Source organism: Sceloporus occidentalis, unplaced genomic scaffold, assembly GCF_023333645.1.
Source record: "Sceloporus occidentalis isolate IW3139 unplaced genomic scaffold, rSceOcc1.0.p SCAF_472, whole genome shotgun sequence".
In the NCBI taxonomy this organism is placed as follows: Eukaryota; Metazoa; Chordata; class Lepidosauria; order Squamata; family Phrynosomatidae; genus Sceloporus; species Sceloporus occidentalis.
In genome coordinates, this window is record NW_028317452.1 from 81676 (window position 1) to 101123 (window position 19448).

The 19448-nt window shown below is 45.5% G+C and overlaps 1 protein-coding gene across 1 annotated transcript in view; it reads left to right on the top strand.

Annotated features, from left to right (window-relative positions):
• The window catches only part of LOC149271696 (voltage-dependent P/Q-type calcium channel subunit alpha-1A-like), a 99851-nt gene that overhangs the window by 62021 nt on the left and 18382 nt on the right, over positions 1 to 19448 (top strand). Inside the window, exons 25-36 of the mRNA XM_089507195.1 lie at positions 2980 to 3079; positions 3533 to 3693; positions 4056 to 4193; positions 4627 to 4828; positions 5070 to 5234; positions 8136 to 8246; positions 8480 to 8563; positions 13682 to 13798; positions 16189 to 16254; positions 16529 to 16629; positions 16962 to 17112; positions 17570 to 17697. Coding sequence (XP_089363321.1) covers positions 2980 to 3079; positions 3533 to 3693; positions 4056 to 4193; positions 4627 to 4828; positions 5070 to 5234; positions 8136 to 8246; positions 8480 to 8563; positions 13682 to 13798; positions 16189 to 16254; positions 16529 to 16629; positions 16962 to 17112; positions 17570 to 17697 — 1524 coding nt within the window. The remainder of the gene's footprint in view (positions 1 to 2979; positions 3080 to 3532; positions 3694 to 4055; positions 4194 to 4626; positions 4829 to 5069; positions 5235 to 8135; positions 8247 to 8479; positions 8564 to 13681; positions 13799 to 16188; positions 16255 to 16528; positions 16630 to 16961; positions 17113 to 17569; positions 17698 to 19448) is intronic.

The following is a 19448-nucleotide window of genomic DNA, read 5'->3' on the forward strand; positions in this document are numbered from 1 at the left end:
ATGTAAATACCCGGTGAAATCAGCCAGCGAAATCAGTCGCCATACTACCGTCTTAGCCTGATCATACGGTTTTCATACTGCTTATTTATCACTTCCATCTGTATTCTAATTTAGTGTCAAAGGGAGAGGTGAGTGTTTCTGTTGATAGATCCTCTGCATTCCGTTTATGAAACTGGAAATGTCTCATGGACCCGCTCTCATGAAATGAGACAGCAGATCAGGTCCAATTTCCACTTTAATAGAAGGACGGCTGAGCGGCAGTCCCCTGGAAGGAGCAGAATCCAGCTTCACGCTGATAAAGCTGACCTGATGAGTTGTAGCCAGGTTTTAAAGGGTGTATAGTTGTGTAATTAGTAAGGGACCTAGTGTTGTGTGCTTAGCTAGCTAGTGTTAGGTAAAGCATTGTGTTGGAAGACTTACCTGAAGTTTTCCAAAGGTGTCCATGCCTCCTTATTCCCTCCGTTGCAAATGCTACAGTCTCTTCAGCCTTCATGGAACTCCATCATCGCCTCTACCAGCCGGGCCACCGACTTCCAATGACACCAGACACCGCGCGGATCCGTGTATTGCTGGCAATAAGTCCGACGATATGCACTTAGGTGATGATGTTGCATGCCATGTTGTGCGCGACATCATCACTGCGGTGTACGGGGAAGAAGCCAAAGAGTGCCAGACGACCATGGCTAGGTGGGTATCCCCATTAAAGAGGAAAGGAAAATAAAAGAACATAAAGTTTAAGGACAAACACTCTCGTTCGATGGCCTGCTTCTCTCTCACGGCACCGGGCGTGCTGGTTAACGCATTCTGGTTAGACTGCCGTCCTCTGCTACAGAGGTTTTTCCCCCGGATCAGGCATTCTCACCCTGCGCTCCGTCCTGACAGTAACGTCACTTATTGCAATGTGCAGCTCGTAGGCATGCCCCGTCATTTTAAGGGGAAAAAAACCCCTCTGTATGTAACAGGATCATTCTTTCACCCTTTTGGTGCAAGTGTGATGAGCAAATATGTCTTTTACAACCTGGCTTTTTTAAAGTTTAAACAAGTATATAATGTAGTAAGTAAAAGACATATTTAAGTATATATAAATATATATAATACGTAGGTTCCGAAAGAAGTGATTAATCCATAGTTAATAACCAAGTCAACAAATTGCTGCATGCTGGCACCTCGGTCTCCTGGCATCATGTGCCATGGAGGTTTCTCCAAAACAACGGGTTTGTAATCCCCAGCGGCTAGCGTATTAACCAAAGTTAAAAGGTAGGAGCGTTACAGAGTAATAAAATAATAATAATAATTGCATTTCCACCCTAAGGGACGTGTCTGCTGCACAATTACTGCTTGAGATCCAGTAGCTGCTATCTGATCTCCTAAGAGCCGCGTTGGCGGCGTTCAGACTGTCAGGGTGATAATTCCGGTTCTTGGGGGGGTAGATTGGACTGTGCATGGGAAGGCTTGCTGCGCTGCGCGGCTGGATGGATGGACGGTTGGCTTGCTTTTCATCATGTAGTTGGAGGTTAAGGCGTATTTTGGTGTCCTGTGTTTCTTTGTGACTCATTCCCTCTCTCCCCGTTTCGGCCGCCTCCTTCAGGAGCAATCAGCGGTAATGCCCAGCTGTCCTCTCCTTTTTCTGTCTCTCTCATATCTTCTACATCCCTCGTTCAAGTCTCATTGTGATTAGAATGGCCTCTGACATTGCAGGACACAGAAGACAACAGTTGAATGCGCTCTGCCCTTATGCGGGGTAGAACGTAAAGGGGGGGCTTTATCTAACATGGAATTTCTCTGTCTAGGCAGTCAGCACACCATGGATCCTGGAGATAAAATATGCCTTAGGAATTCCTTAGTTGCACCTTTTGATCTATACATTCCATCATTCAGCTGCTAGCAGATGTGTAGATCAAACCTAATCACTAAAAAGTGTCGAAGGTCTTATGGAAAAAATTGTGTTGTGCCTGTCTGCACAAACCTAATGTCCCTTACACCCCGAACCGGAGCATCTTGCCCTTGGGTAGAACAATTGTGCAATTGGTGGGGTACTTTCATACCATATATATATATATATACTGTGGGTGCAAGTCAACATTCCCATGGTTTATAAACACAGCAGCTCCTGGCAATGCCATGCGCCCCAGGGGACCTTCCTTTAACGTTTGCAAGCTGCTGAGCAGAGGATAAATTGAGATTAAGAGAGTTAGGGATTTTTGCTGCTCATTTAGCAGTACAGACATAGCTCCCGAGGGACGGCACGTGGTGACGGAGCGGCCTGTAATCGCTCCTGGGAGCTTTTTACAAGTTACCAACAAGAGATTGAAAATATCCAGCCCCCTGCTAACTCATAGGCTTTGTTTTTTCCCTTTCGTTCTCTTTCCCTTTCCATCTCTCTCCATCTCTCTCCATCTCTCTCTCTCTCTCTCCATCTCTCTCTCTCTCCATCTCTCTCTCTCTCTCTCCATCTCTCTCTCTCTCTCTCTCTCTCTCTCTCTCTCTCCATCTCTCTCTCTCTCTCTCCATGTCTCTCTCTCGTGTATCACACTATATGATCTAATATCTTCTCTCATATCAATTTCTGAGCTATTTTCAATTCCTGTTTTTCTTTTTTTATTGGTCTCTCTGACCTCTTTTTTAATGCATGTTTCTCTTCTCCTCTGTTTTCCTCTGATCTTTTCTTTCTTTCTCACGTTCTCTCTCTCTCTCTCTCTCTCTCTCTCTCTCTCTCTCTCTCTCTCATTTTTTGTCTCTCGTTTCTTTCTGTCTCTACTTTCTGTCTCTCACTCTCCTTTCTTTATGTGCCTCTCCTATTTCTTTCTGTCCCTTTTTTTCTTTCTGTCTCCTTTTTTGTTTCTTTCCTTCTTCCTTTCTCTCTCTCTCTCTCTCTCTCTCTCTTTTTTCTCCCCCATTCTTTTTTTCCCTTTTTCGGGCTCTCTATCTTCCTGACTACTTCTGCTTCTCCCTTTCCACCATTATTTGTTTTCCAAACAGAGGTGGAAGCAAAGGAAAGGACATCAGTACCATCAAATCCTTGCGAGTTCTCCGTGTCCTCCGTCCCCTGAAAACTATCAAGCGTCTGCCCAAGCTGAAGGTCAGTGATGCGTTTGCTGCCAACTGGTTGCACAGGAGACTTTTACGAATATATTACTCCTAGTGTTTGCACGGTATTACACATATGGCAGGATTTTATGTTATAGGATTGATTTTGGATATGGGTTGCCAGTATGTCACAGTCGTTTATCGTGTTTTCTCTCTTTTTGTCTTTTGTAAGACTTATGGTTTTTGGTGACCTAATAACCTATAATCATGATGTGAAAGAGGGAAAAAGAGAATCTAGAATTTAAATGTTTACAGCCTTATACACAAGAACCTGCTTTGGGTTACCCCCAACCTCTTCATTCAACCGAGTTCTTTACCCTCCCTCTTACTCCCACCAGTAATTCTTTTTCCATTATCTTCTCTTCTTTCACACACTCAAGCTCACTGTCTTGCACTCTCACATCCTCTGCCCGCCTCACTCTCCTTCTGTCTCCCTCTCTCTCAGGCTGTCTTCGACTGCGTGGTAAACTCTTTGAAGAACGTCCTCAACATCCTCATCGTGTACATGCTCTTCATGTTCATCTTTGCCGTCGTGGCCGTCCAGCTCTTCAAGGGCAAGTTTTTCTACTGTACAGATGAATCTAAAGAATTTCAGCGGGATTGCAGGTGAGTGGCGCTCCACATCCCCACTGCCATCCCCAGTTGGCTCCTATGAGCCATTTAGTGTTTCTCTGTTTCAGAGGGCCGACCAAGCAGATTCATAGACTAGTAACCGCCCGCTAGATACCTTTGTGCTCTTCTGGTGTATTTTAAAGCAGATCGGCCACTTTCTCAACCCATAACCGTTTTCTATGCTTGCGGCCCTCCTATATTTGGTTCTATACACTAAATTACGTTGTTTACAGACTACAGTAATCAATATATTTTGCAAACGGTTCTCAGTTTACTGATTTGCTAATGAGTCTGAATGACCGTGAATCTCATGACTTAGTAGATAAGCTCCATCATGTGTGTGTGTGTGTCCTCAGGGGCGAGTATCTAGTATATGAAAAAAATGAGGTGAAGGCACAGAAACGAGAATGGAAAAAATGGGCTTTCCACTACGACAACGTGCTGTGGGCTCTTCTCACCCTCTTCACGGTGTCCACGGGCGAGGGCTGGCCGGAGTAAGTAAAGACATCTGTTTGCGTGTATCTATGTTAATGTCTGTAATTATAAATGATTTATGGATTGTATGTATAGCGAGATTTGCCTATTCTATCTCAGGGTTAGGGTTTTCTTCCCGTTGCCACATACTCTCCTGTCTCTCGGATTCCGATACTGAGTAAGATCCAGACTCCGAGAATTCTGGAGTTGAAGCAGACTTAGCAGTTTGCTTCCTAACTTTTAAAATAAAGACTTGTTTATCGGATTTAGGTTGCAGGTCTTTGCACTTGGCACTCGCCCTTTTCTAACCAGTGCCAAGATGTGACTGCTAAGATCTGTAGACTAGCTATAAGGGAACCAGCATGGGACTAACGGAAGCAGTGCTTTCTCAGTTTATATTAGTGCGTTGTGTGTTTGTCCGACGTTGCTAATTTTTCTTCTCTGTTGCTGCAGTGTACTCAGACACTCGGTGGACGCCACCTTTGAGGATCAGGGACCGAGGCCAGGTTTCCGTATGGAGATGTCTATCTTTTACGTGGTTTATTTTGTGGTCTTCCCTTTTTTCTTTGTCAACATTTTCGTGGCCTTGATTATCATCACTTTCCAGGAGCAGGGAGACAAAATGATGGAGGAGTACAGCTTGGAAAAGAACGAGGTACCTTAACAAAGCGGGTCCTGTAAGCCCCGAATAGCTTTCAATAGCCGACACTATCACGTTGTACATAACAAAGTTCCTAAACCATTGCAATCTGCGTGTTACAATGTAACACTGTGAAGTCGGTATAGTTTTTATAGATCACATATATTCCTCATTTTAACTCTAATCTTCATTTCCACGTGTTTTACTCATCTTCCATTTTTTTTCTCCTCTTCTCTTTACAACTCTTTCTTTACAGAGAGCCTGCATCGACTTTGCTATAAGTGCCAAGCCCCTCACTCGCCATATGCCACCGAACAAGCAGAGTTTTCAATATCGCATGTGGCAGTTTGTGGTGTCTCCCCCCTTTGAGTACACCATTATGGCCCTTATTGCCCTCAACACGATTGTTTTAATGATGAAGGTGAGAGCGAGGTCAGAACAGGATTATCAAGAAATAGGAGATAGAGATATAATTTATAAGATGCACACATATCAAGACTGGCCCACCAGAGCCCCCGCTCCTGCTCTGTACTGTAAATGGGGATGTGGCAGGTCTACTACTCATGAAGGTCAGGGCGGGCACCCATTACATAGGTCTGGGAATAACACGAGAGTTGCCAGGTGGAGATATATGTGTTATATGGGGTCGTTGGGAGAATTATAGGGATAGGAGTAGTTATTGGGATGGGTTATATGAAGTTATAGGAGAAGTTATTGGGATGGGTTATATGAAGTTATAGGATAAGTTATTGGGATGGGTTATATGGAGTTTTAGTAGTTATTGGGATGGGTTATATGGAGTTATAGGAGTAGTTGTTGGGATGGGTTATAGGAGTAGTTATTGGGATGGGTTATATGGAGTTATAGTAGTTATTGGGATGGGTTATATGGAGTTATAGGAGGAGTTATTGGGATGAGTTATATGGAGTTATAGGAGGAGTTATTGGGATGGGTTATATGGAGTTATAGGAGGAGTTATTGGGATGGGTTATATGGGGTTATAGGAGTAATTATTGGGATAGGTTATATGGAGTTATAGGAGTAGTTGTTGGGATGGGTTATAGGAGGAGTTATTGGGATGAGTTATATGGAGTTATAGGAGGAGTTATTGGGATGAGTTATATGGAGTTATAGGAGTAGTTATTGGGATGGGTTATATGGAGTTATAGGAGTAGTTGTTGGGATGGGTTATAGGAGGAGTTATTGGGATGAGTTATATGGAGTTATAGGAGGAGTTATTGGGATGAGTTATATGGAGTTATAGGAGGAGTTATTGGGATGGGTTATATGGAGTTATAGGAGGAGTTATTGGGATGGGTTATATGGAGTTATAGAAGAAGTTATTGGGATGGGTTATATGGAGTTATAGGAGTAGTTATTGGGATGGGTTATATGGAGTTTTAGTAGTTATTGGGATGGGTTATATGGAGTTATAGGAGTAGTTGTTGTGATGGGTTATATGGAGTTATAGGAGAAGTTATTGGATGGGTTATAGGAGAAGTTATTGGGATGGGTTATATGGAGTTATAGGAGTAATTATTGGGATGGGTTATATGGAGTTATAGGAGGAGTTATTGGGATGGGTTATATGGAGTTATAGGAGTAATTATTGGGATGGGTTATATGGAGTTATAGGAGGAGTTATTGGGATGGGTTATATGGAGTTATAGGAGTAGTTATTGAGATGGGTTATATGGAGTTATAGGAGAAGTTATTGGGATGGGTTATAGGAGAAGTTATTGGGATGGGTTATATGGAGTTATAGGAGGAGTTATTGGGATGGGTTATATGGAGTTATAGGAGTAGTTATTGGGATGGGTTATATGGAGTTATAGGAGTAGTTATTGAGATGGGTTATATGGAGTTATAGGAGAAGTTATTGGGATGGGTTATATGGAGCTATAGGAGAAGATATTGGGATGGGTTATATGGAGTTATAGCAGTAGTTATTGGGATGGGTTATAGGAGAAGTTATTGGGATGGGTTATATGGAGTTATAGGAGTAACTATTGGGATGGGTTATATGGAGTTATAGGAGGAGTTATTGGGATGGGTTATATGGAGTTATAGGAGGAGTTATTGGGATGGGTTATATGGAGTTATAGTAGTTATTGGGATGGGTTATATGGAGTTATAGGAGTAGTTATTGGGATGGGTTATATGGAGTTATAGAAGTAGTTATTGGGATGGGTTATATGGAGTTATAGGAGTAGTTATTGGGATGGGTTATATGGAGTTATAGGAGGAGTTATTGGGATGGGTTATATGGGTTATAGGAGTAGTTATTGGGATGGGTTATATGGAGTTATAGGAGGAGTTATTGGGATGGGTTATATGGAGTTATAGGAGGAGTTATTGGGATGGGTTATATGGAGTTATAGGAGTAGTTATTGGGATGGGTTATATGGCGTTATAGGAGCAGTTATTGGGATGGGTTATATGGAGTTATAGGAGTAGTTATTGAGATGGGTTATATGGAGTTATAGTAGTTATTGGGATGGGTTATATGGAGTTATAGGAGGAGTTATTGGGATGGGTTATATGGAGTTATAGTAGTTATTGGGATGGGTTATATGGAGTTATAGGAGGAGTTATTGGGATGAGTTATATGGAGTTATAGTAGTTATTGGGATGGGTTATATGGAGTTATAGGAGGAGTTATTGGGATGAGTTATATGGAGTTATAGGAGTAGTTATTGGGATGGGTTATATGGAGTTATAGGAGGAGTTATTGGGATGGGTTATATGGAGTTATAGGAGGAGTTATTGGGATGGGTTATATGGAGTTATAGGAGGAGTTATTGGGATGAGTTATATGGAGTTATAGTAGTTATTGGGATGGGTTATATGGGTTATAGGAGGAGTTATTGGGATGAGTTATATGGAGTTATAGTAGTTATTGGGATGGGTTATATGGGTTATAGGAGGAGTTATTGGGATGAGTTATATGGAGTTATAGTAGTTATTGGGATGGGTTATATGGAGTTATAGGAGGAGTTATTGGGATGGGTTATATGGAGTTATAGGAGGAGTTTTTGGGATGGGTTATATGGGGTTATAGGAGTAGTTGTTGGGATGGGTTATATGGGGTTATATGAGTAGTTGTTGGGATGGGCTATATGGAGTAAGGGGCTTATAGGGAGGATATTGTGGAGGAAGGGGGGTTATAGGGAGGATTTTATGGAATGAGGGGGTTATGTGGCGTAATAAGTGAGGCTACATTTGATGACATATTGTATATGAAAAGATAAAAGCTAGTGCCTGTGGATAGACCCATAGCAGACAATGTTAGGATGCTGACTTACTTGATTCTTTCTTCTAGTTTCATGGATCTTCGAATACATATGATCAAGTGCTGAAAACATTTAATGTCGTCTTCACCTCCCTCTTCTCTCTTGAGTGTCTGCTTAAGATCATGGCTTTCGGGGCCCTGGTGAGTCTGCCCCAAGCTGCTTTCTATCCCTTACCTGTCTTCCACTCAGTATTAGTTTGGAGAAGCTTTGTCACTTTTTCTACTAAATTAAAAGGCCTTACAGGTTCCACCAGCATAGGGGTGCCTGACGGTGCCCATGTGTACTTCCCTAGAGGCTCAGGGCACTGAGTACTTTGTGTACAGCTCTTACAGTGCGTGTAGTTTGTGTGTAACATGTGGATCATCTCTCTTAGAATTATTTCCGGGATGCCTGGAATATCTTTGACTTTGTGACGGTTCTCGGGAGCATCACAGATATTGTGGTGACGGAGTTCTGGGTAAGTGCTGAGTTGTTTTGGGTAACATTTCTGCAGAGCGGTTAGTTGAAGAGAATGCGGTATCCCGCGCAGAGAGTATACTGCACCCAGCTGTGTGCATGGTTCTTGCGTGTTGGAAAATGCATCTTCTCGTTGGTGCAATCACTGGATGGGTTGGAGGGTGAGGCGGATAGGCTTTTTGGTTCTTTCTATAAGTGGCAGTAAATTGCTCTAAGGGTTCCTGTATAGATAAGCTGTAATGCAGTAGGAGCATGTAAGGGATATATGCTGTACGTGGTGCAGTTCTCTGCCGTATGTGTTGCGGGTGATGCGGGTCTCTGCAGTATGTGTTGCGGGTGATGCGGGTCTCTGCAGTATGTGTTGCGGGTGATGCGGGTCTCTGCAGTGTGTGTTGCGGGTGATGCGGGTCTCTGCAGTGTGTGTTGCGGGTGATGCGGGTTTCTGAGGTATGTGTTGCGTGTGATGCGGGTCTCTGCAGTATGTGTTGCGGGTGATGCGGGTCTCTGCAGTGTGTGTTGCGGGTGATGCGGGTCTCTGCAGTGTGTGTTGCGGGTGATGCGGGTTTCTGAGGTATGTGTTGCGGGTGATGCGGGTCTCTGCAGTGTGTGTTGCGGGTGATGCGGATTTCTGCAGTGTGTGTTGCGGGTGATGCGGGTTTCTGAGGTATGTGTTGCGGGTGATGCGGGTCTCTGCAGTGTGTGTTGCGGGTGATGCGGGTTTCTGAGGTATGTGTTGCGTGTGATGCGGGTCTCTGCAGTATGTGTTGCGGGTGATGCGGGTTTCTGCAGTGTGTGTTGCGGGTGATGCGGGTCTCTGCAGTGTGTGTTGCGGGTGATGCTGGTCTCTGCAGTGTGTGTTGCGGGTGATGCGGGTCTCTGCAGTGTGTATTGCGGGTAAAGCGGGTCTCTGCAGTGTGTGTTGCGGTGATGCGGGTTTCTGAGGTATGTGTTGCGGGTGATGCGGGTCTCTGCAGTGTGTGTTGCAGGTGATGCGTGTTTCTGAGGTGTGTGATGCGGGTGATGCGGGTCTCTGCAGTGTGTGTTGCGGGTGATGCGGGTTTCTGCAGTGTGTGTTGCGGGTGATGCGGGTCTTTGCAGTATGTGTTGCGGGTGATGTGGGTCTCTGCAGTGTGTGTTGCGGGTGATGCGGGTCTCTGCAGTGTGTGTTGCGGGTGATGCGGGTCTCTGCAGTGTGTGTTGTGGGTGATGCGGGTCTCTGCAGTGTGTGTTGCGGGTGATGCGGGTCTCTGCAGTGTGTGTTGCGGGTGATGCGGGTCTCTGCAGTGTGTGTTGCAGGTGATGCGTGTTTCTGAGGTGTGTGATGCGTGTTTCTGCAGTGTGTGTTGCGGGTGATGCGGGTCTCTGCAGTGTGTGTTGCGGGTGATGCGGGTCTCTGCAGTGTGTGTTGCGGGTGATGCGGGTTTCTGCAGTGTGTGTTGCGGGTGATGCGGGTCTCTGCAGTGTGTGTTGCGGGTCTTTGCAGTGTGTGTTGCGGGTGATGCGGGTCTCTGCAGTGTGTGTTGCGGGTGATGCGGGTCTCTGCAGTGTGTGTTGCGGGTGATGCGGGTCTCTGCAGTGTGTGTTGCGGGTGATGCGGGTCTCTGCAGTGTGTGTTGCGGGTGATGCGGGTCTCTGCAGTGTGTGTTGCGGGTGATGCGGGTCTCTGCAGTGTGTGTTGTGGGTGATGCGGGTCTCTGCAGTGTGTGTTGCGGGTGATGCGGGTCTCTGCAGTGTGTGTTGCGGGTGATGCGGGTCTCTGCAGTGTGTGTTGCGGGTGATGCGGGTCTCTGCAGTGTGTGTTGCGGGTGATGCGGGTCTCTGCAGTGTGTGTTGCGGGTGATGCGGGTCTTTGCAGTGTGTGTTGCGGGTGATGCGGGTCTTTGCAGTGTGTGTTGCGGGTGATGCGGGTCTCTGCAGTGTGTGTTGCGGGTGATGCGGGTCTTTGCAGTGTGTGTTGCGGGTGATGCGGGTCTCTGCAGTGTGTGTTGTGGGTGATGCGGGTCTCTGCAGTGTGTGTTGCGGGTGATGCGGGTCTTTGCAGTGTGTGTTGCGGGTGATGCGGGTCTCTGCAGTGTGTGTTGCGGGTGATGCGGGTCTCTGCAGTGTGTGTTGTGGGTGATGCGGGTCTCTGCAGTGTGTGTTGCGGGTGATGCGGGTCTCTGCAGTGTGTGTTGCGGGTGATGCGGGTCTCTGCAGTGTGTGTTGCGGGTGATGCGGGTCTCTGCAGTGTGTGTTGCGGGTGATGCGGGTCTCTGCAGTGTGTGTTGCGGGTGATGCGGGTCTTTGCAGTGTGTGTTGCGGGTGATGCGGGTCTCTGCAGTATGTGTTGCGGGTGATGCGGGTCTTTGCAGTGTGTGTTGCGGGTGATGCGGGTCTTTGCAGTATGTGTTGCGGGTGATGCGGGTCTTTGCAGTGTGTGTTGCGGGTGATGCGGGTCTTTGCAGTATGTGTTGCGGGTGATGCGGGTCTTTGCAGTGTGTGTTGCGGGTGATGCGGGTCTTTGCAGTGTGTGTTGCGGGTGATGCGGGTCTCTGCAGTGTGTGTTGCGGGTGATGCGGGTCTTTGCAGTGTGTGTTGCGGGTGATGCGGGTCTCTGCAGTGTGTGTTGCGGGCGATGCGGCTCCACAGAACTCCCTCTCCCTTATAATGATCAGTGTATTTCTGTCTTGTCTTTTTCATGTCTCTCTCTATCCCTCTGATATTATGGCCCCCGGCAAAAAAATAATTCATCCAATCAAAATGCACTATGAATCTCATGTGTCCATCCATGAAACCGGTCTGTGTCTTCATGCCAACTACACCCCACCTCCCCCTTACCCCAAAACACCCCCTAACCCCCCACCAATCCTCCGCACCAATTCCTGCTGCAAACTCCTCCATCTACAACTGCATCGCAGAGCACGGTTGGTTTGTAATTTATGACCTAATGCATAGACATTACCTGCTGCATGTAAAAATCTTCACGATCCGCTTACGGCCCCCCCTGCCCCCCAAACAAACTGACACCTCCCTGCTACACCAGCAGATGCCCCCATCTGCTGACCCCCTAACTCATACCGGCAAAGCACCCCCTGCCAACCCTTCCTTACCTCTCTACCCGGTATAGTATTCTCAGAGCCAAATCCTCAGGAGAATAGACTTCAGACTTCCCCGTTGTACAGCGCCATGGAATATGACGGTGCTATATAGAACAATAACTAATAATAATAATATCATGGCTTCTGCCTTTACGATTTCCGGCCTCGAGTCATTTTCTCCATCCCTTCCTGATGTCCGGCCTTTTCACGCACAGAATCCTTTTAGATTCTTAAAAACAAGGAAGACGCTATGTGTCCATAACTAAGTTTATTGTTATGAGCAAAGCACGCTTCTAGAACGTCATTAATGTCCAAAGAGAGCTTCTACTGGTTTCATCAACCGGGTCAGGACTATTTCCGGTGAACCTGGTTCTAAAAATGCGCCAAAAGCCCCATGAGATGGCTGGATTGTCCGATGCTTTGAGCAGGCCCCTCGTTGGCTTTTGTCGCGATGGACTACTTTATAGTCCCAGATAAGTGTCAATATTAAATAATAAGAACAATGGGAAGGGCTCCTGCGGGAATTCACCATTCGGAGAGAAGGTTCCCTATGGCTGGCAGCATTGGGCACTCCGTTTAGGAGCTCGCCTTTGGGAACAGTTTAGTTTTGCCCCCAAACTTAAAGTGTTGCCCCCTCTGTTTATATTATCTCAAACCTTCTCTTGACACACTTGACTCTCCTAAGCCAGATCCCCGTTTCTTCTGGATCCTGATCGATGTGCCGGTTTAATATGTATATATATATATATATATATATGTTATTATATATTATACCTCCAGTTCTCTCTGCCCTACATTCATACATCCCTCCCCGTCCCACTTTCCGGTGCCAGGTGGCCGTTACGCTGCACGTCCGCATCTCTCCTCGCTGCATTGTAGCCTTTCCTCGTTTTCTGCATGCTGCACTGTCCCAGCCAAATCGCAGGCAGCTTCTGGGGTCCGAACTATAGCTGGGGTTGGATACGCCAGGTGACCACGGGCCAATATATGAGTTAACTCCGACAGAGGGGCGCCATGGCCACGCTACAGCTTAAAGTAAACGTTTAACGGGTCAGGGTTAAAGTAATGATACATAACGTATTACCCCGGAACTCTGAAAGCTCCATCCATCTTGGCTTAGCGTTCTATGAGGTCACCGACACGGATCCCGTCACTAGAGGACACTGCGTTGAATGGGTTAAAGGGCCGGTCACATCAACAAGCGGCGGGTACCTAATGATAATGGTTAATTATTCACCCGTTTATTCCGTGACCCCAGAAGCACCTGCCGTTTTGGACTTACATACAACGGATCCCTGGTTACGAGAGAGGGGGAGCTAAAAAGGCTCGTAGGATTTGAGAGTCTCCCGCGTTAGGGAAAGCCGGCTCGGACGTAACAGAGAATGTATTCTTGGGATCCGTTCCATGTCGACTAAACGTGGTGCGCACCTCCCCGGTACACCGGTAGCCTACAAAGTAAGGAGTCGGTGTAGGGGGTGAACGGTGGATCCACTCTCTGCATGCGCCACACACGCAGTACAACTCGTGGCTGCTTGTTTCCGAATACAGTGCATTTGGTTTGATTCTTGTCTCTCAAATGAGTAAAATAAATCATAATTCAAACTTTAGCCGGGGAAGAAGGTGGCAAGAGGTACTTTCTGCGTCCTCCTCACTTTGCGTTTGCACCCGTCCGCCCAAGGAGACAAAATAAAGTCAGCGTTAAAACTAAAGCCGGCGGAAACGGAAAAAAATAAATAAAATTATTACTCGTAATAAACCTGTTTTTTTCCATTTTTTTGGGGGGGGGGGTTGATTAAAGGCACATTCCTCGTTGTTCCTGATCTTTGTCCACCCCCAGTTAGGATAATTTTGGGAAAGTTCCGGGAGGACGTGGGGTGTTTAGGAGACGAGGAGAATATTCAGATACATTTTTATATAAATATTGTTACTTTTATTAATAATAATTTTATTTATTTATTTCCATGTCAGATAATTGAGCTTCTGATATTATTTTTTTGTTATTTCTCTCATCTTCTCTCCGCTTTGTTTTTCTCTCTCTGTAGGACAACTTCATCAACCTTGGTTTTCTGCGTCTATTCCGAGCCGCCCGTCTCATTAAGCTCTTGCGGCAGGGCTATACCATCCGCATCCTGCTGTGGACCTTCGTCCAGTCGTTCAAGGTCAGAAGCTTTTGTACAAGGACGTTACTGGGGGTTAATTGTATCGATGCGTCGGACATATTTGGTATCATTTCACACTTACTCAGGGTTTATCCTGCCCTCTTGAGTAACCCACATCGAGTGCCTGTGGATGCTGAGGTATCACTGAGCGTGAATCCTGTTTCTTGGTCGCGTTCGGACCTCTTCTTGAGTATTTTCTGTGTTTGTGGGACATATTGCTGGATTTCATTGAATTCTAAGATATCTTTGTATATTGTATGGTGACGGAGAGGATATGCTAATTTCCCGCACTTTTTCAAGAGGCGTTTGGATGTATTTGGTCCGCTAGGAAGTTACAGACTTTTAGCTCTTGTTGGCTGTCCGCCGTCTCTTGATTTTGGAGGCTCTGCTTGGTCTTGCCGTCTTCTCATTCATAGTTTCACCTTGGCACATGGTGGACTCTTTTGTACCCAACAAATACATCAGCTAACGGAATCTCCATAGAACCTTCTCAGAAGGATTTACACATAGACTTTATGTGTTTGATCCTGTATGTAGGTAGTGTGCATCGTGCATTGTAAACCCAATACCAGTTTAACCCACCAAATAACGACACGGAGACCGAGATTGGATAAAGCAGGCCACAGCACAATTTTATTATAAAACCATAAAACACTGTGTTGGCCCAAAACACCATAAACCAATAAGAATAATATACAATAACCGATAAATAATAAATACAAATATACAAATATACATAACACATTACCGTAACATATTCAAAACATAACCAACACAGGAACCGAATTAACCCCGTCCTTGCCGGCCTCTCACACTGCACAATCCAGACCACAGGTACTCACCTCCCCCCTCGTCCAAACAAAGCTGACAGCTACCTTTCGCTGCCCCACCACCAATGCTAACCACCAGCCGTCCAACAAGCTCGGTGGGCACGTCCAATAAAACACCAGAGGTCAGGGGAGGACTGAGCCTTCCATTCCACCAGCATCCAAACTCCATCACTTACCAAAACCAGACCGGCAAGGACACGCAAACCGCCAGCTGTGACAAAAGAAAGAAAGTCAGTACACAAGAAATAGGGAGGGAGGGTGGGAAGCAGGTAAGACTGTTGGCCGTGTCTGTAAAAAAGGACAGTGACCGGGGTCACCCAGAGGGCACCTTATATCACCTAGGGTCTCCCACCCCTCAATTAACATACCCCAATCAAAACACGGACATGCCCTGAGCATGCACTAACCCACACACATACATGCTCCCTGTCCATTTAGCAACGCTGATTCCCAGGGGCCTAATCCAATACAACAGCAATCAGTTTGCACAGAAAGTATTTAACCGATGCCTCTTTTGACATCAAAAGTTGTAAGACAAATAAAGGTCCCACAGGATGAAATGCCTATTGCAGGAGATAACGGCTTTGGGTATTGGTGTGCCAGCTGGGGCTGGGGGCATTGGGCATTAGAGGCGTCTGGGGGGGGTTAAAATTTGCAGGGTATGGTTGAGGGAGAATAGCACCATTAAGAGGCCCCCATTTGGTAGGGTCTGGCACCAGGGGCTTTGGGTGTATTTTGTTTGGGCAAGTCTGGGTGGACCGGCAGCCCTACTGACATCACCATCTGTCGGGAGGAAGCAGAGACAGAGATAAGGGCAAGAGAGGGTAGGAGAGACATGGGGGTGGAAGGGCAGAAAACGAGGAAGGGGAAGAAGGGCAATCCATGCACCGTCCATGCACCAGAAGCATTCTGGCTCAGCAGAGAACGTTGTGGCGTCCATGTCATCCTGGTGATCTGGGCTCACCCCTAGGTTGTGCCTCGCTACTTTCTTTGCTGGTTAAGGGCCTGGGTGGTAATTTTTCTCTGTGTCGTAAACACGAATTGCTCATTCTTCATACATTCCGTATCTTCTCTCTGTTTCCTGTGCAGTTGCCGTTCTGTTGCAAATACCACAATAGGCATTTTTGGATATTTTTTTTTAAAGCTGCATCACCAATGTTGTGTATTTAGTAACGATGATGATGATTTCATAGATCTGTTCACTGTTCGTAAATGTTGTGTTTGTTGACTTTGCGTGGATCGTGTGGGTCTGATGGACCTCTGTGGACGTTAAGTGTTTGCTGGGACCCTGAGGATGTTGTGGTTCTGGTGACGAATGTATGGCGGCTTTGTCTGTTATAAGGTATGGAGCGATATTTCTGGATCCTGAAACAAACACCTTGTATCGAGGATTTGCCGGATCTCTGCGGAGTGCCTGTGATATCTCCGCGAGCGGGGGGCGTTTCTTCATTCCGCGTGGGTGTGGGGTGTGTATGGACGGTGTTTGGGTCGGGGTGGACGTTGAGTGTTTTTGGATCTGAAGTGTGCCGTTTCTTACCTCCCTACTCTCTCCCCTCACAGGCTCTACCCTACGTCTGCCTCCTGATCGCAATGCTCTTCTTTATTTATGCCATCATCGGCATGCAGGTCCGTGATAGAATCCGATTGTGTGCATATATGCAGTTCATCTGTTCTATATTCATATATGTACCCGTGTGTCTGTTTACGTGTCCCTGTTTGTGTAGATTCCCATTCCAGTCCATGACTTGTCTGTGTGTTCATATAATGAGCATCGGCAATACATAGGGCCATATGGGAATAGATTTAGGTACCTATGTGTGCACGTGTCTCTCCGATGTGTTTAATGTCTCTGTTTGCCGTTATTTTTCGCTCCCCGCTACACTCACGAATCTATTTCCAGGTGTTCGGTAACATTGCCTTGGATGAAGAAGACGAAGACACGGCCATAACTGAGCACAATAACTTTCGCACGTTTTTCCAAGCCCTCATGCTTCTGTTCCGGTAAGAGTACCGCTGGAATTCCTTCACGCCTCAAACGTCTGACTCCATACCTCATAAGCCAAGGGCAAAAATCCAAGCCATAACTTCTTATTTGGGGAAAAGAATACAGAAAGTGGTGGTAGATATCTGGATAGCCTTCCAGTAGAAGTGGTATCAGTAGTATAGTGGAATAGAACTTGTGGAAATAATGAAACCAGATGAGACGATCCAGTGAGACTTAAACAAACTAATCTGAAAAAAAACACTAATTGAAAAATCCAAAATAAAAAAATGTGTAGATCCGATCGGTTCTTATGTGCCATTTCATTGTATCTTTCTATGTCTCCCTACAGAAGCGCCACGGGGGAAGCATGGCATGACATAATGCTGTCCTGTTTGGGCGGGAAGGCCTGTGACAAGGGGTCTGGTATAAAAGAGAAGGAATGTGGCAGCGAATTTGCTTATTTCTACTTTGTGTCCTTCATTTTCCTCTGCTCCTTCCTGGTAAGTGAAAGAAAGAGAGCAGGGTGACTGCGCGTAAGCCGCTAAAGAAGAGGAGAGATAAAGAATGGAAAGGGGAAAAGGAAAAAAAAAAGGAAATACAGATATGTGGGAGGAGGAGGTTAGGGTGAAGATGTGAGAAATCATCACCCTAACCTCGTGGGAGAGGGAACGGTGTGCTTGGGAAGTGGAAGGAAGGCATCGCGATAACGTAACCCCCAGAATAAGGAGTGGAAAGTGAGAATATATGAGAGGAGGAGAGGAGACATGTAGAGCAGAATGAAGAACGAATGAGTGAAGATGACCGAGGAGAGGGCGATAACGAGCTGAGAGCAATGGGTGAAGCTATACTCGATGTTGGCAGTGTGTTGGGACACAGCGCTGTAGATGTGACAATAAAGAAGGATTGAGTTCTGTGTGTGTTTGTGGTACAGGAGTTTGAGTCCTTCTTTCCCTGCAGATGCTGAACTTGTTTGTTGCCGTCATTATGGATAACTTCGAGTATCTCACCCGAGACTCCTCCATATTGGGACCTCATCACCTGGATGAATATGTGCGAGTGTGGGCAGAGTATGATCCGGCTGCTTGGTGAGTCACGCTGTCTGTCACACAAATCACGTGAAGGGGAAAAGGACCGTCAAATCGTATCATAGGTAATGGCCATTCGCCAAGTGAGTAGTTGGGATCAGCCAATGGCAGAGTAGGCAGGGAATTTGCAAATGAAAAAAAAACAGAAATAAAGATCAGTAGCCCCGAGAGATGACAAGTGGATGATGGTGGAAGTCATAAGGGGTAACGATCAGCCAGATCATTAAAGGAGAATCTGGTTACCCAATTGGCAATCAAACAGATAATTCGTAAGAACAAATGAAAGAGGATCATCAGGGGCTGATTATTAAATTAGAAATTTGGGTAGACTTGTCAAGAGGAACGAAGACTGGCATGAAGACACCAGAAGTAATTATTTGGAGGGTGCAAGGTAGGGAGGAAAATGTGACTAGTCCATCGAAGACAAGGAAGACCAGGCAAAGGAACAGAAAAAGAAGGGGAAGAGTCACAATGGAAAATGTGGGATGTGAAGATTGGATAATCAGCAATGAAGCAGCTTATTCAAAGAAATGAGTCATCTTAAGACAGAGGAAAGAGAGTTGGCAGACATTCATCCAGCCAAGGTGGCAGAGATAAAATACTAAACACCAGCCAGAGAACATGGATCTAGTTCAGCCAGTCACACAGCCAATGAATTGGATGGTAGTGAAGGAAGCCAAGATCTAATATACAGCAAAATGTCGCTGCACGTTGGTCCTTACATTTCATAAGAAAATGCGATCAATAACACCGGAAATGAGTATTTTACACACCATAATGAACATGCCTATTAACAACATTAACTAATTATTATTCTGTAACCATAACAGGGATAGGTATATTGCTATTGTGACTCTAAGACTAGACTAAGGAATAATTAAGCTCTGAGTCTTTACAGCAGGTAAAACAGGCAGACTAGACGGCCGAATGGGTCTGATCTGCTGTCACATTCTATTTTTCCATAATTCCATGTTTCTAATTAAAAATATGTATCTCTATATGATGATAACAATGGCGTAAATATCTGTTTCCTAGCACTTGAGTTAAAGGTCAGGTCCCATTTTTTTTAAATGTCGTACATAAACCTCCTACTAACTAAAACACTTTACTGAATAACCCTGATTTTCCCCCCTAAATTTCTAATACTGAATGATCGTTTTACCCAATATATATATATATAGATAGATGGGTAGATCTGGGCAACAAAGACTTTTGACATTTCAAAAAAGAGTTTTTGGGTCCAAAATGTCCATAATGTTGCCTAGGAGTGAAGTATAGTCTACCTACAGAAAGTTTCTTTCAAAACTACCCAAAGAGAAATGTACCCTTCATTACCCAGCCAATTTTTTTTTTTTCCCAACTTTCAAGGACTTCTTTGGTTTGTTAAAGAAATAGGGATGGCCTGCCTCGGCCACCAGGTTTTTTTTTTCTATTGCGAACCCCACATATGTAAAGAGACGTTCTTTCTAAAGTCGATCCTTTCTTTGCTTGCTCTATGGCATTTTTGTAGAATATTTTAGCGAGAGCGTAGTATTCTTGGAGCAATGTGTTCCGGATTGGTTTGGGGTGAAGTATCACTCGAACATTAGAAATGGGATTGGCCCCGGGGCTGGAAGCCGCCAACAAAACCACTTGTTCCCTACGTTCAGACACTCATAATGCCCTGCTGTCTCCAAAAAACACCAACCATACATTATTTATTCTCCCCAAAGACTTGAAACTTACGTTTGAAATCTGAGCCAGTAACCCGT